The following is a 13,616-nucleotide window of genomic DNA, read 5'->3' on the forward strand; positions in this document are numbered from 1 at the left end:
GCATGAAAATTCAAGAATATTGTTTCAGGTTTCACACTGCAATTAATCTTTAAGAAACAATTAGCTTTTAAATACTGGCATAGTATTAACAAAGAATATACACACTATCTAAAAAGGTTATTAAAATACTTCTCTCTTTTCCAAATACATATTATCCATGAGGCTAAATTTTCTTCATATACTTCAATGAAAACAACCTATTGCAAGAGACTGAAATCACAAATAATATGAAAATCCATCTCCTATTAAGTCAGATATTAAATTGTATCAAGTATACAAAACATGCCATTTTTCTTAAATTTCTTTGTTTCAGAAAGTAGTTATTTTCATAAAAGTATATAATGTATAACACTTTATTACTGTTAATTTGAAATAATTTGATAAATGTTTTTAATATTCTCAGTTTTAATTGCTAATGAAGTAAATGTCAATAGATGTAACCCACACAAACAAAAGCTCTTTGGAGTCCTAAATAATTTTCAAGAGTATAAAGGGAACTTAAGTTCAGAGAGTTTAGGTGCTATAATAAAGAAAAGTACTACTTTCCTAGCATTGCTCAACCACCGTTGGCCTAAAGAAATGGATGTGGAGTTTCCAAGTTAAAAGAAAAAAAAAATCATACTAGGTATGATAAAAATTCCATAAAACCATTTAGAATCTTTTTTTTTTTCTTTAAAGATTTTACTTATTTATTTGACAGAGAAAGACACAGCGAGAGAGGGAACACAAACGGGGAGTGGGAGAGGGAGAAGCAGACTCCCCGCCAAGCAGGGAGCCCGATGCGGGACTCGATCCCGGGACTCCAGGATCATGACCCGAGCCGAAGGCAGTCGCTTAACCAACTGAGCCACCCAGGCACCCCCATTTAGAATCTTTGAGTGATACTGCAGAAAAAGAAGTTCTTAAGAAGGCAAAATAGTCTGAGGAATTCTCCATGTCTAGAAACTAAATTGTAATAGCAAAAGGAATCTGGCTATTGTAGTGAAATGTCCCTAGGAAACTGGCACCTAAGGAGAGCAATCTCTTTATTGTACCAGATTTTTAGAATAATGTATAGAAATGGAAAGCTGCTTACACCTTACTTTCTACTTCATTCTACTTCCAAGCCTGACTGAAGCACAGAATGGAGGAAGTGACCAGAGCTCTAGGCCTCCTGCTGTCTTCCTGAGAGCTTTCAGAACAGTAAGTACTTCTCACATAAAATCACAACTCAAGGGAAATGAACTTATAAAATTATAATTATAATAGAATTACATAGGTATCCCTGAAAATTAACTTTAGAAGAGAAATGATACAAATGTCAAAAAAAAAAAGCATCGCCTAAATACTTGCTCTATGATAATACAAAGCACTGTATTTTATTTATTCTTAAACAAACAAGTAACATTTACTTCAAACAAGTAATTTGTGCCAAGTCACTTAGCTAGTAATGGCACAGACAAAATACAAACCAAAGTCTGTCCAAAGTTAGTGCTTATAGTATATTAATGACATACAAATGATAATAATAATCAATTTATTAATTTATTGAGCACTGATAGCCTATCTGGAATTGTCATTGATTTATTCAGGATATCAACCTGCTCTGAAGAAATAATAAAATACTGTACTTTATAATAAAAGTATAGCATCTAGTTGAATATTACATTGGACATCAATTTAAGCACCAATTCTTAAGTGGTAGTGAACTTAAAATAAGGGCCACTAGTAATATAGGAACATTTCTTTTTTTTTTTTTTAAGATTTATTTATTTATTTTAGAGAGAGAAAGCAAGAGAGAGAGAGACAGAGAGAGCATGTGTGCAGACAGAGGGGCAGAAGGAGAGGGAAAGAATCTCAAGCAGACTCCCTGCTGAGCCTACCACAAGGCTCAATCTCAGGACCCTGAGATGATTACCTGAGCCGAAACTGAGTCAGATGCTCAACCGATTGAGCCACCCAGGCGATCTTATATAGACATTTCTTAAGAGGAATGAGACTTAAGGGCTGTATAATTTAAAGAGGGAAAGAGGACAGGGACAATGAGGTAAATAATTTAGAATGAAGTAATACCACAAACAAGCACCAGACAGAAAAATAATGCATGGGAAAACAGTGAAGAGAATGGCTTCATAATAGCAGAGATTTCATTAGGTCAGTGATCTAAACCTTTCTATCAGTATTATATAACTACATGAATTGCTTCTACTTATCCAAAATAGATTATAAAATTGTATATACCTTTCTTAATAGCTTTGTACTTCTCTTCATTCTCCATAAAATTAGGATCCATCTTGAAAACATCTTAAAAACAAATTAAAAATTGTTTATTTTCTATATTTACATTTGTTGGTGCTCCACTTCCCAACTCACCCTGTACCCGGCCCACCCCTTCCCAACTCAGACTCACTAAGAACATCTTCTGGATTATAGTCATCCTCCAGAGGGAGCATATGGGTGAACTGATCATCTTCTTCCACTAAGTCAAGTCCTTCTAGGATAACAGGGTGGTCCTTGAATCCATCCTTCCGTACAGCAAACATCACTTCAATCATATACTGAACCCTTTTGTCAATTTCAGACTCATGGAGAATGTTTCGGAGGCGCTCAAATATAGCTAAAGTTAAAATGAAAGAAAAAAGCAATAAAATAAGCAAAAGATATTATAATACTCAAACAAAAGCTCAATATCAAGCCAAGGGCTTATAGTTACCATTGATTCCTCTTGGTGACACTTGTGTTAATTTGAGGCCACATTCCTTGAGAAAACCAATAGCTACTTCAACACTATCATCTGTTGGTCTTTCTAGGAGCAAAGTGAGCATCTCTAGGCATAAAACTTCATGTGCCTTAAACAGATTGAAGACATATGGAATTGAGAAAATACTTTTACATATATTAACCTACTATTGATAGTAATTTAAAAAATTAGCAAATCTGGTTTTTGCAGCAATAACATTATACACATGATGAGCAAAGTTTTTAGAATACATACAGAAATACTCCAAATATGGGATACAATTTTTCTTTCACTCTCATTATGTCTGTTAAAAATTTCCAGGTGATTGTTCCAAAAATCTAAATTGATTACATTAAATACACCTATTTATTTCCAGAAGAAATATGTGCTCGCTTCGGCAGCACATATATTTCCAGAAGAAATAATTCTTATACATTATTATAATAGCTACAGGAAATGCCACAATTAGCTTCAAAATAGAAGTTAAAAATTAAACTACACTTTTTCTAATGCCCTTCTTCACAACCATAACTCTCTATATCCATTTCCTAGTTCGTTCTTTCAGCAATTCTGTTATACAGCAAATAGTTCTTAAATTACATGAATAATTTTATCAGAAAATAACTGTGTCTGGAACTCAAGGACAGTTTGGAAACACTTCCCTCTTTTTTCTTTTTCTTTACTAAATAAAGTTATTGACACTCGCCATGTTCAAAAATTAATACTTAAAAACAATGCCAGGTAGGGTGCGAATAAAAGTCTATTGAGCAGCTTTGCTGTGAAAAGGAAATGTACCAGGAAGCATTTTCAAGACACTGTATGTATGCCTTCCTAAGGTCGGACACTTCTTTGAGATGGGGAAGGAAACAGTCTAAGTCTTAACTCAGGAAAATATCCTTTCCATTGAGCACAACATCAAAAATACATATTGCTTTTATTTTGTGGGATGGTGGAAGGTCTAACAATCTTACATCAGTGATAAGAAAATACTGCCCTGGAGGAGGTGCAAGATGGTGGAGGAGTAGGAGAAATAAATTTCGTCTGGTCCCAGGAATTCAGCTAGATAGGTATCAAGCCATTCTAAACACCTAATGAACTCAACAGGAGATCGAAGAAAAGAATAGCAGCAACTCTCTGAACAGAAAAGCGACCACTTTCTGGAAGGTAGGACGTGCAGAGAAGTGAATCCGAGGCAATATACAGGAAGATAGACCACAGGGGAAGGGAGCCTCCATCAGCCCCTATCGGCAAGTGATAGAGCAGAGGAGCACAAAATCAGAACTTCTAGAAGACTGCTCTGCTGAGGGACGTCGATCCAGTGGCTAAGTGGGAGGTGGAACCCTCGCTTGGACAGTGTGGTCTCAGGACCCTCGGAGTCACAGAAAGACCGGGGGTGCCTGAGTGCGGCAGAGCTCCCAGGTATCAGAGCGGGGAAGCCAGCTGCAGAGATGGAGCTGAGGAGCGGGCTCTCAGCTTGGGGCTGCCATAAACCGTGATCCGTGGCCCAGTCGGGCCACAGCTCTTCCAACAGGGATCCAACAAGCAGCAGATCTGGGGAGACTCCCCTTCTTCTCCCAGGAAAAGTGGCGTGGGAACGCACCGCAGCAATCTGCTGGGTTTGGAGACTCCAAACGGGGTCTGGTGCCAGAGATAGTGGCTGGGTGAGCACAGAGTGCCGCCAGAGACCAGGGAAATGGGAGTGATTGACTGATTTTCTCTGGGGGCTCACTGAGGAGTGGGGACCTGAGTTCTCGGCTCCTCCGGGCCAGAGATTGGGAGGACACCATTTTCACTCTCATCCTCCAAAGCTGTACAGAAAGCTTGCAGGGAACAAAAGCTACCAAGAGCAAACCCGAGCAGATTACTTAGCCCAGCCCGGCAAGGGCAGGGCAATTCTGCCTCTGGCAAAGACATTTGAGAATCACTGCAACAGGTCCCTCCCCCAGAAGATCAGCAAGAACAGCAAGCCAAGACCAAGTTTACCGATCAATGAGAACAGCAGAACTCCAGCACTAGGGGAATACTGCACATAGAATTCATGGCTTTTTTCCCGACAATTCTTTAGTCTTTCAAAGTTAATTTTTTAAATTTTCTTTTTGAATTTTTCTTTTTCCCTTTTTCAACCAACATCTTATCAATTCCTTTTTTAAAAATCTTTTTTCTTCTTTTTTTTTTTTTTTAAAGATTTTATTTATTTATTTGACAGAGAAAGACACAGCGAGAGAGGGAACACAAGCAGGGGGAGTGGTAGAGGGAGAAGCAGGCTTCCCGCCAAGCAGGGAGCCCGATGCAGGGCTCGATCCCAGGACCCTGGGATCCTGACCTGAGCTGAAGGCAGCCGCTTAACCGACTGAGCCACCAAGGTGCCCCTAAAAATCTTTTTTATTTTTCACTTTTAGAGTCATGTTCTATCCCTTCATTGCAGTTAACCTATTTTTGGTCTCTCTATATAAGTTGTTCTCTCTTTAAAATTTTGGGATACAGTTTCTTCTGACAGACCAAAATATACTCTAAATCTCTAGTGTATGGCTTTGTTCTAGTCTCCTGCCTGATCACATTTTCTCCCTTTTATTTTTCTTTTTAATTTCTCTTCTTTCTTTTTCCAAACAACTTATCAATTCCTTTTATAAAATTTTTTGTAATTTTCATCTTTACAGCCATATTCCATCCGTTAATCATACTTACCCTTATTTTTGTACATATATAAATTTTTATTTCTTTAAAATTTTGGGAGGCATTTTCTTCTAACAGACCAAAATACACCCAAAATCTAGTGTGTGGCACTGATCTATGCAGCAGCCTGAGCATAGTTGACCATATTCTTTTTTTTTTTCCTTTCTTTCCCTTTCTTTTCCCCTGGTTTCAGGTCTCTTCTGATTTGTTTAGTGTATATTTTTCGGGAGTCACTGGTACCCTGTTAGCATTTTGTTCTCTCATTCATCTATTCTCCTCTGGACAAAATGACGGAAAAACTCACCTCAAAAAAAAAGAACAAGAGGCAGTACCGACTGCCAGGGACCTAATCAATACGCACATTAGTAAGATGTCGGAACTAGAGTTCAGAATAACGATTATAAAGATACTAGTTGGGCTTGAAAAAAGCATGGAAGATATTAGAGAAGCGCTTTCTGGAGAAATAAAATAACAAATCTAACCCAGTCGAAATAAAAAAGGCTATTAATGAGGTGCAATAAAAAATGGAGGCTCTAACTGCTAGGATAAATGAGGCAGAAGAGAGAATTGATATAGAATACCAATTGATGGACAATAAAGAAGCTGAGAAAAAGAGAGATAAACAGCTACTGGATCACGAGGGCAGAATTTGAGAGATATGTGATACCATAAGATGAAACAATATTAGAATAATTGGGATCCCAGAAGAACTAGGAGAGAGGGGGGCAGAAGGTATATTGGAGCAAATTATAGTGGAGAATTTCCCTAATTTGGGGAAGGAAACAGGCATCAAAATCCAGGAGGCACAGAGAACTCCCCTCAAAATCAATAAAAATAGGTCAACACCCAGACATCTAATAGTAAAACTACAAGTCTCACAGACAAAGAGAAAATCCTGAAAGCAGCTCAAGACAAGAGGTCTGTAACCTACAATGGTAGAAACATTAAATTGGCAGCAAACCTATCCACAGAGACCTGGCAGACCAGAAAGGACTGGCAGGATATATTCAGAGCACTAAATGAGAAAAATATGCAGCCAAGAATACTATATCCAGCTAGGCTGTCATTGAAAATACAAGGAGAGATCAAAAGCTTCCAGGACAAACAAAAACTAAAAGAATTTGCAAACACCAAACCAGCCCTACGAGAAATATTGAAAGGGGTCCTCTAAGCAAAGAGAGAGCCTAAAAGTAACATAGACCAGAAAGGAATAGAGACAATATACAGTAACAGTCATTTTACAGGCAATACAATGGCACTAAATTCATATCTTTCAATAGTTACCCTGAATGTAAATGGGCTAAATGCCCCAATCAGAAACACAGGGTAGCAGATTGGATAAAAAAACAAGACCCATCTATATGCTGCCTGCAAAAGACTCATTTTAGACCCAAAGACACTTCCAGATTGAAAGTGAGGGGGTGGAAAACCATGTACCATGTTAATGGACATCAAAAGAAAGCTGGGGTGGCAATCCTTATATCAGACAAATTAGATTTTAAACCAAACACTATAATAAGAGATGAGGAAGGACACTATATTCTACTTAAAGGGTCTATCCAACAAGAAGATCTAACAACTGTAAATATCTATGCCCCTAACATGGGAGTAGCCAATTATATAAGCCAATTAATAACAAAATCAAAGAAACACATTGACAACAATACAGTAATAGCAGGGGACTTCAACACCCCCCCCCTCACTGAAATGGACAGATCATCTAAGCAAAAGATCAAGAAGGAAATAAAGGCTTTAAATGACACACTGGACCAGATGGACTTCAGAGATATATTCAGAACATTCCATCCCAAAGCAACAGAATACACATTCTTCTCTAGTGCCGATGGAACATTCTCCAGAATAGATCACATCCTAGGTCACAAATCAGGTCTCAACCGGTACCAAAAGATGGGGATCATTCCCTGCCTATTTTCAGACCACAATGCTTTGAAACTAGAACTCAATCACAAGAGGAAAGTCGGAAAGAACTCAAATATATGGAGGCTAAAGAGCATCCTACTAAAGAATGAATGGGTCAGCCAGGAAATTAAAGAAGCATTTAAAAAAATTTCATGGAAACCAATGAAAATGAAAACACAACTGTTCAAAATCTTTGGGATGCAGCAAAGGCAGTCCTAGGAGGAAAGTATATAGCAATACAAGCCTTTCTCAAGAAATAAGAAAGGTCTCAAATACACAACCTAATCCTATGCCTAAAGGACCTGGAGAAAGAACAGCAAATAAAGCCTAAACCCAGCAGGAAAAGAGAAAGAATAAAGATCAGAGCAGAAATCAATGAAATAGAAACCAAAAGAACAGTACAACAGATCAACAAAACTAGGAGCTTGTTCTTTGAAAGAATTAGTAAGATTGATAAACCCCTGGCCAAACTTATCAAAAAGAAAAATGACCCAAATAAATAAAAGCATGAATGAAAGAGGAGAGATCACAACCAACACCAAAGAAATACAAACAATTATAAGAGCATATTATGAGCAACTATATGCAAGCAAATTAGATAATCTGGAAGAAATGGATGCATTCCTAGAGATGTATCAACTACCAAAACTGAACCAGGAAGAAATGGAAAACTGAACAGACCTATAACCACTAAGGAAATTGAAGCAGTCATCAAAAATCTCCCAACAGGGGCACCTGGGTGGCTCAAACGTTAGGCGTCTGCCTTCGGCTCAGGTCATGATCCCAGGTTCCTGGGATCGAGCCCCACATCAGGCTCCCTGCTCTGCGGGAAGCCTGTTTCTCCCTCTCCCACTCCCCCTGCTGTGTTCCCTCTTCCGCTGGGTCTCTCTCTGTCAAATAAATAAAATCTTAAAAAAAACAAAACAAAACATAAAAATCTCCCAACAAACAAGAGCCCAGGGCCAGATGGCTTCCCAGGGGAATTCTACCAAACACTTAAAGAAGAATTAATACTTATTCTTCTGAAACTGTTCCAAAAAATAGAAATGGAAGGAAAACTTCCAAACTCATTTTATGAGGCCAGCATTACCTTGATCCCAAAATCAGACAAAGACCCCATCAAAAAGGAGAATTACAGACCAATATCCCTGATGAACATGGATGCAAAAATTCTCACCAAAATACTAGCCAACAGGATCCAGCAGTACATTAAAAGGATTATTCACCACGACCAAGTGGGATTTATTCCTGGGCTGCAAGGCTGATTCAACATCCAAAAATCAATCAATGTGATACAATACATTAATAAAAGAAACAACAAGAACCATATGATCCTCAATGGATGCAGAAAAAGCATTTGACGAAGTACAGCATCCTTTCTTGATCAAAACTCTTCAGAGTATAGGGATAGAGGGCACATACCTCAATACCATAAAAGCCATCTATGAAAAACCTACAGCGAATATCATTCTCAATGGGGAAAAAGACTGCTTTCCCCCTAAGGTCAGGAACACAGCAGGGATGTCCACTATCACCACAGCTATCCAACATAGTTCTAGAAGCCCTAGCAACAGCAATCAGACAACAAAAAGAAATAAAAGGCATCCAAATCGGCAAAGAAGAAGTCAAACTCTCACTCTTTGCAGATGATATGGTATTTTATGTAGAAAACCCAAAAGACTCCACCCCAAAACTGCTAGAACTCATATAGGAATTCAGTAAAGTGGCAGGATATAAAATCAATGCACAGAAATCAGTGGCATTTATATACAAAAACAACAAGACAGAAAAAAGAGAAATTAAGGAGTCGATCCCATTTACAATTGCACCCAAAACCGTAAGATACCTAGGAATAAATCTAACCAAAGAGGCAAAGAATTTGTACTCAGAAAACTGTAAAATACTCATGAAAGAAAATGAGGAAGACACAAAGAAATGGAAAAACGTTCCATGCTCATGGATTGGAAGGACAAATATTGTGAAGATGTCAATGCTACCTAGAGCAATCTACACATTTAATGCAATCCCTATCAAAATACTATCAACTTTTTTCAAAGAAATGGAACAAATAATCCTAAAATTTGTATGGAACCAGAAAAGACCCCAAATAGCCAGAGGAATGTTGAAAAAGAAAAGCAAAGCTGGGGGCATCACAATTTTGGACTTCAAGCTCTATTACAAAGCTGTCATCATCAAGACAGTATGGTACTGGCACAAAAACAGACACACAGATCAATGGAACAGAATAGAGAGCCAGAAATGGACCCTCAACTCTATGGTCAACTAATCTTTGACAAAGCAGGAAAGAATATCCCATGGAAAAAAGACAGTTTCCTCAACAAATGGTGTTGGGAAAATTGGACAGCCACACGCAGAAGAATGAAACTGGACCATTTCCTTACACCACACACAAAAATAGACTCAAAATGGATGAAAGACTTAAATGTGAGACAGGAATCCATCAAAATCCTAAAGGAGAACACAGGCAGCAACCTCTTCGACCTCAGTCGCAGCAACTTCTTCCTAGAAACATTGCCAAAGGCAAGGGAAGCAAGGGCAAAAATGAACTATTGGGACTTCATCAAGATAAAAAGCTTTTGCACAGCAAAGGAAACTGGACAACAAAACCAAAAGACAACCGACAGAATGGGAGAAGATATTTGCAAATGACATATCAGATAAAGGGCTAGTATCCAAAATCTATAAAGAACTCATCAAACTCAACACCCAAAGAACAAAGAATCCAATCAAGAAATGGGCAGAAGACATGAACAGACATTTTTCCAAAGAAGACATCCAAATGGCCAACAGACACATGAAAAAGTGCTCAACATTGCTCGGCATCAGGGAAATCCAAATCAAAACCTCAATGAGATACCACCTCACACCAGTCAGAATGGCTAAAATTAACAAGTCAGGAAACGACAGATGTTGGCGAGAATGTGGAGAAAGGGGAACCCTCCTACACTGTTGGTGGGAATGCAAGCTGGTGCAGCCACTCTGGAAAACAGTATGGAGGTTCCTCAAAAAGTTGAAAATAGAGCTACCATACAACCCAGCAATTGCACTATTGGGTATTTACCCCAAAGACACAAATGTAGTGATCTGAAGTGGTACGTGCACCCCGATGTTTATAGCAACAATATCCACAATAGCCAAACTATGGAAAGAGCCAAGATGTCCATCAACGGATGAATGGATAAAGAAGATGCGGTATAGATATACAATGGAATATTATGCAGCCATCAAAAAACCTGAAATCTTGCCATTTGCAACAACGTGGATGGAACTAGAGGGTATTATGCTAAGCGAAATAAGTCAATCAGAGAAAGACATATATCATAGGTCTCACTGATATGAGCAATTCTTAATATCAGGAAACAAACTGAGGGTTGCTGGAGTGGTGGGGGGTGGGAGGCATGGGGTGGCTGGGTGATAGACATTGTGGAGGTATGTGCTATGGTGAGTGCTGTGAATTGTGTAAGACTGATGAATTATAGACCTGTATCTCTGAAACAAATAATACATTATATGTTAAAAAAAAAAAAAAGACAGTAAGAAGGGAAAAATGAAGTGGGGAAATTGGAGGGGGAGATGAACCATGGCAGACTATGGACTCTGAGAAACAAACTGAGGGTTCTAGAGGGGAGGGTGGGGGGGGATGGGATAGCCTGGTGATGGGTATTAAAGAAGGCACGTATTTAATGGAGCACTGGGTGTTATACACAAACAATGAATCATGGAACACTACAACAAAAACTGATGATGTAATGTATGGTGATTGACATAACATAATAAAAGAAAATTTAATAAATACATAAATGAATTAAAAAAAAGAAAACATTGCCGTGTAACACAGTTGGAAGATCTAAAATATTTAACATTTTAACCGGTTTGTGGCAATGCCAAAAATATTTTCAATATAAATGAATATACATTCAAAAACTAAAACTTACTTTCTGTGCTTTCACACAGATATGTGAAATTAAGTCTCTGTGGTCTTAAGAAGCAAGTTATCATTGTAATAATTTAACTCATTAGTTTAATATCTAATGGGTTTTTAAGAATGAACATGGGGACGCCTGGGTGGCTCAGCCGTTAAGCGTCTGCCTTCGGCTCAGGTCATGATCCCAGGTTCCTGGGATCGAGTCCCACATCGGGCTCCCTGTTCCACAGGAAGCCTGTTTCTCCCTCTCCCACTCCCCCTTGCTTGTGTTCCCTCTCTCGCTGTGTCTCTCTCTGTCAAATAAATAAATAATCTTAAAAAAAAAAAAAAAAAAGAATGAACATGGGAAAGAATTTTATGTAGGAAAGAATTAAAATATTAATGGTGATAAGATCAAATGTGACTTCAAAATTCTTCCTCTTATATATAATTAAACATAATATACATCTGAAGGACATCTTTGAGTATGAATAAGAGCAATTCTATTATTTTTAAATTTAAATAGAAGCTAACTCAAAACTCTCAAATAAAAAAAAAACCTCTGAAATAGATGAATGGATGAATACAAAATAAGCACAAAACCTGAACAAAATTACTTGCAATTAAAACAGATTAAAATTACTTCATTTATATTTTATAAACTGATTATTTTTTTTAAGATTTTATTTATGTATTTGACAGAGAGAGTGAGAGAGATCATGAGCGGGGGTGGCGGGGAGAAGCAGGCTCCCCGCTGAGCAGGAAGCCCGATGTGGGGCTTGACCTCAGGACCCTGAGATCATGACCTGAGCTGTAGGCAGACGTTTAATTAACTGAGCCACCCAGGCGCCCCTATAAACTGATTCTAAGAATATATGACTATATACCATGTTGTTGAAGAGGCAGTATGTTTTTTATAGAATATCAGTATTACATTCTCATGAACAACAGGTACAGGAGAAAAGAGTGGAAGAACTATCAACTTTATTGTCTTATAAATATGATTAAATTACATTCCTTGAAGGAATAATTTGTAGTTGAATAACTATGTATAGTATTAAGAGTCAGATTAATTTGATAAAATACTTGTTCTGGGTTTCTTTTTATATTTAAGAATATTAAACACATTTATTAGGTTTTAAAACTAAAATATCATCCAAGATACTTTTCTGAAAGACTATAAGGCAATACAAAGATAGAGATGTGTCAGTGAAGTGGCATCAAGCATGTGATGTCTAATGCCAGTGAATGGTACCAAATTTTGAGAATTACTTACCACATTTTGGTTAATAAGGTGTGCCACAAATTTTGAAGCAGTAAGACAGAGTTGCTGAAAAGTGAAGGTAGAGAAAATTTTAATCCAAAAACTAAAACCATTTTTATTTAACTACTAAATCTATAGTTTATTTACACATTCTATTTAAAATATGTAGCACATAAGGATAATTTTTATAATATAAGAAAGTTACAAGATAAAAACTATTACATGCGAAATAGTGTCATTTCTGGTTAAATTATTATAATTCTACAGTTATAGCCATCAGTTTTGTAGCTCATCACTATTGGCCAGAGGTATTTAATGGAACAAAAAAATGTTCTCATGAAATGCAGTTTTTAAAAAGAATTCCTATGTGGCAATCAACATTGCTTATCACTGTTGAAACTAGATTATTAGTCTGTCCCTATGTGGCAGTCGACTTATAAGCCCATCATATACACCTTATCATTTCTTCGATAGCCTTTTCGGAAATTAAGAATTAGCCTCTTGAGGATTAATTCTCCGATCTGTGGAAATTTTGAGTTGATAATTGCCACTAACGCTGCATAAACATGGGTGAAGATTGGAGAAGCACTCTGCGCTTGCAAAACAGATCTGGACAGCAGGCCTCTGTTTAAAAAAGAAAAAAAAAAGTCAACAAGGTTCCACTTCTAACTCATTTTGAAATGAGCACGGTTCTATATGCATTTGATAAGGGGAGAGATGCAAAGTTATGTCCAGCAATTAATGACAAATAATTATTGGACTGCCAAAAGGCAGTAAAACAGTATCTTAATAGTTATCAGGTTGAACTTCGACAACTGAATCAACAGAGTAGAAGATGAGAAAAGAAACCCAGCCTATAAATTGTGAGATCATAAGCAACCCATATAGCCTCTGGTGCTTTCTGACTAAAATGGGAGAGCTCTACCTACCTACTTTTGAGGACAGAAGCTGCCTCTTGGTCAACTTTCTGTATCCCCACAACATGTTACATCTTACTTTATATGCCCCCTCACCAATGTTTTGGAGATGATAAATCAGGGTCATGTGAAATGACACAGGAAAACATCCCTTAAATTTCAAAATAAAAAAATAGAATATAAAATATTTCTATTTCC

The 13,616-nt window shown here is 37.5% G+C and overlaps 1 protein-coding gene across 3 annotated transcripts in view; it reads right to left on the bottom strand.

Annotated features, from left to right (window-relative positions):
- The window catches only part of CWC22 (CWC22 spliceosome associated protein homolog), a 63,539-nt gene that overhangs the window by 21,443 nt on the left and 28,480 nt on the right, over window positions 1-13,616 (bottom strand). For all 3 annotated transcript variants that reach the window (XM_021702812.1, XM_044913340.1, XM_021702811.1), the window contains exons 7-11: window positions 12,957-13,125; window positions 12,514-12,567; window positions 2,693-2,828; window positions 2,390-2,596; window positions 2,221-2,283 (exon numbers count right to left, since the gene is read on the bottom strand). In XM_021702812.1, the coding sequence (XP_021558487.1) occupies window positions 2,221-2,283; window positions 2,390-2,596; window positions 2,693-2,828; window positions 12,514-12,567; window positions 12,957-13,125 (629 nt within the window). The remainder of the gene's footprint in view (window positions 1-2,220; window positions 2,284-2,389; window positions 2,597-2,692; window positions 2,829-12,513; window positions 12,568-12,956; window positions 13,126-13,616) is intronic.

The sequence above is a fragment of the Neomonachus schauinslandi genome, chromosome 3 (genome assembly GCF_002201575.2).
Source record: "Neomonachus schauinslandi chromosome 3, ASM220157v2, whole genome shotgun sequence".
Taxonomy (NCBI): domain Eukaryota; kingdom Metazoa; phylum Chordata; class Mammalia; order Carnivora; family Phocidae; genus Neomonachus; species Neomonachus schauinslandi.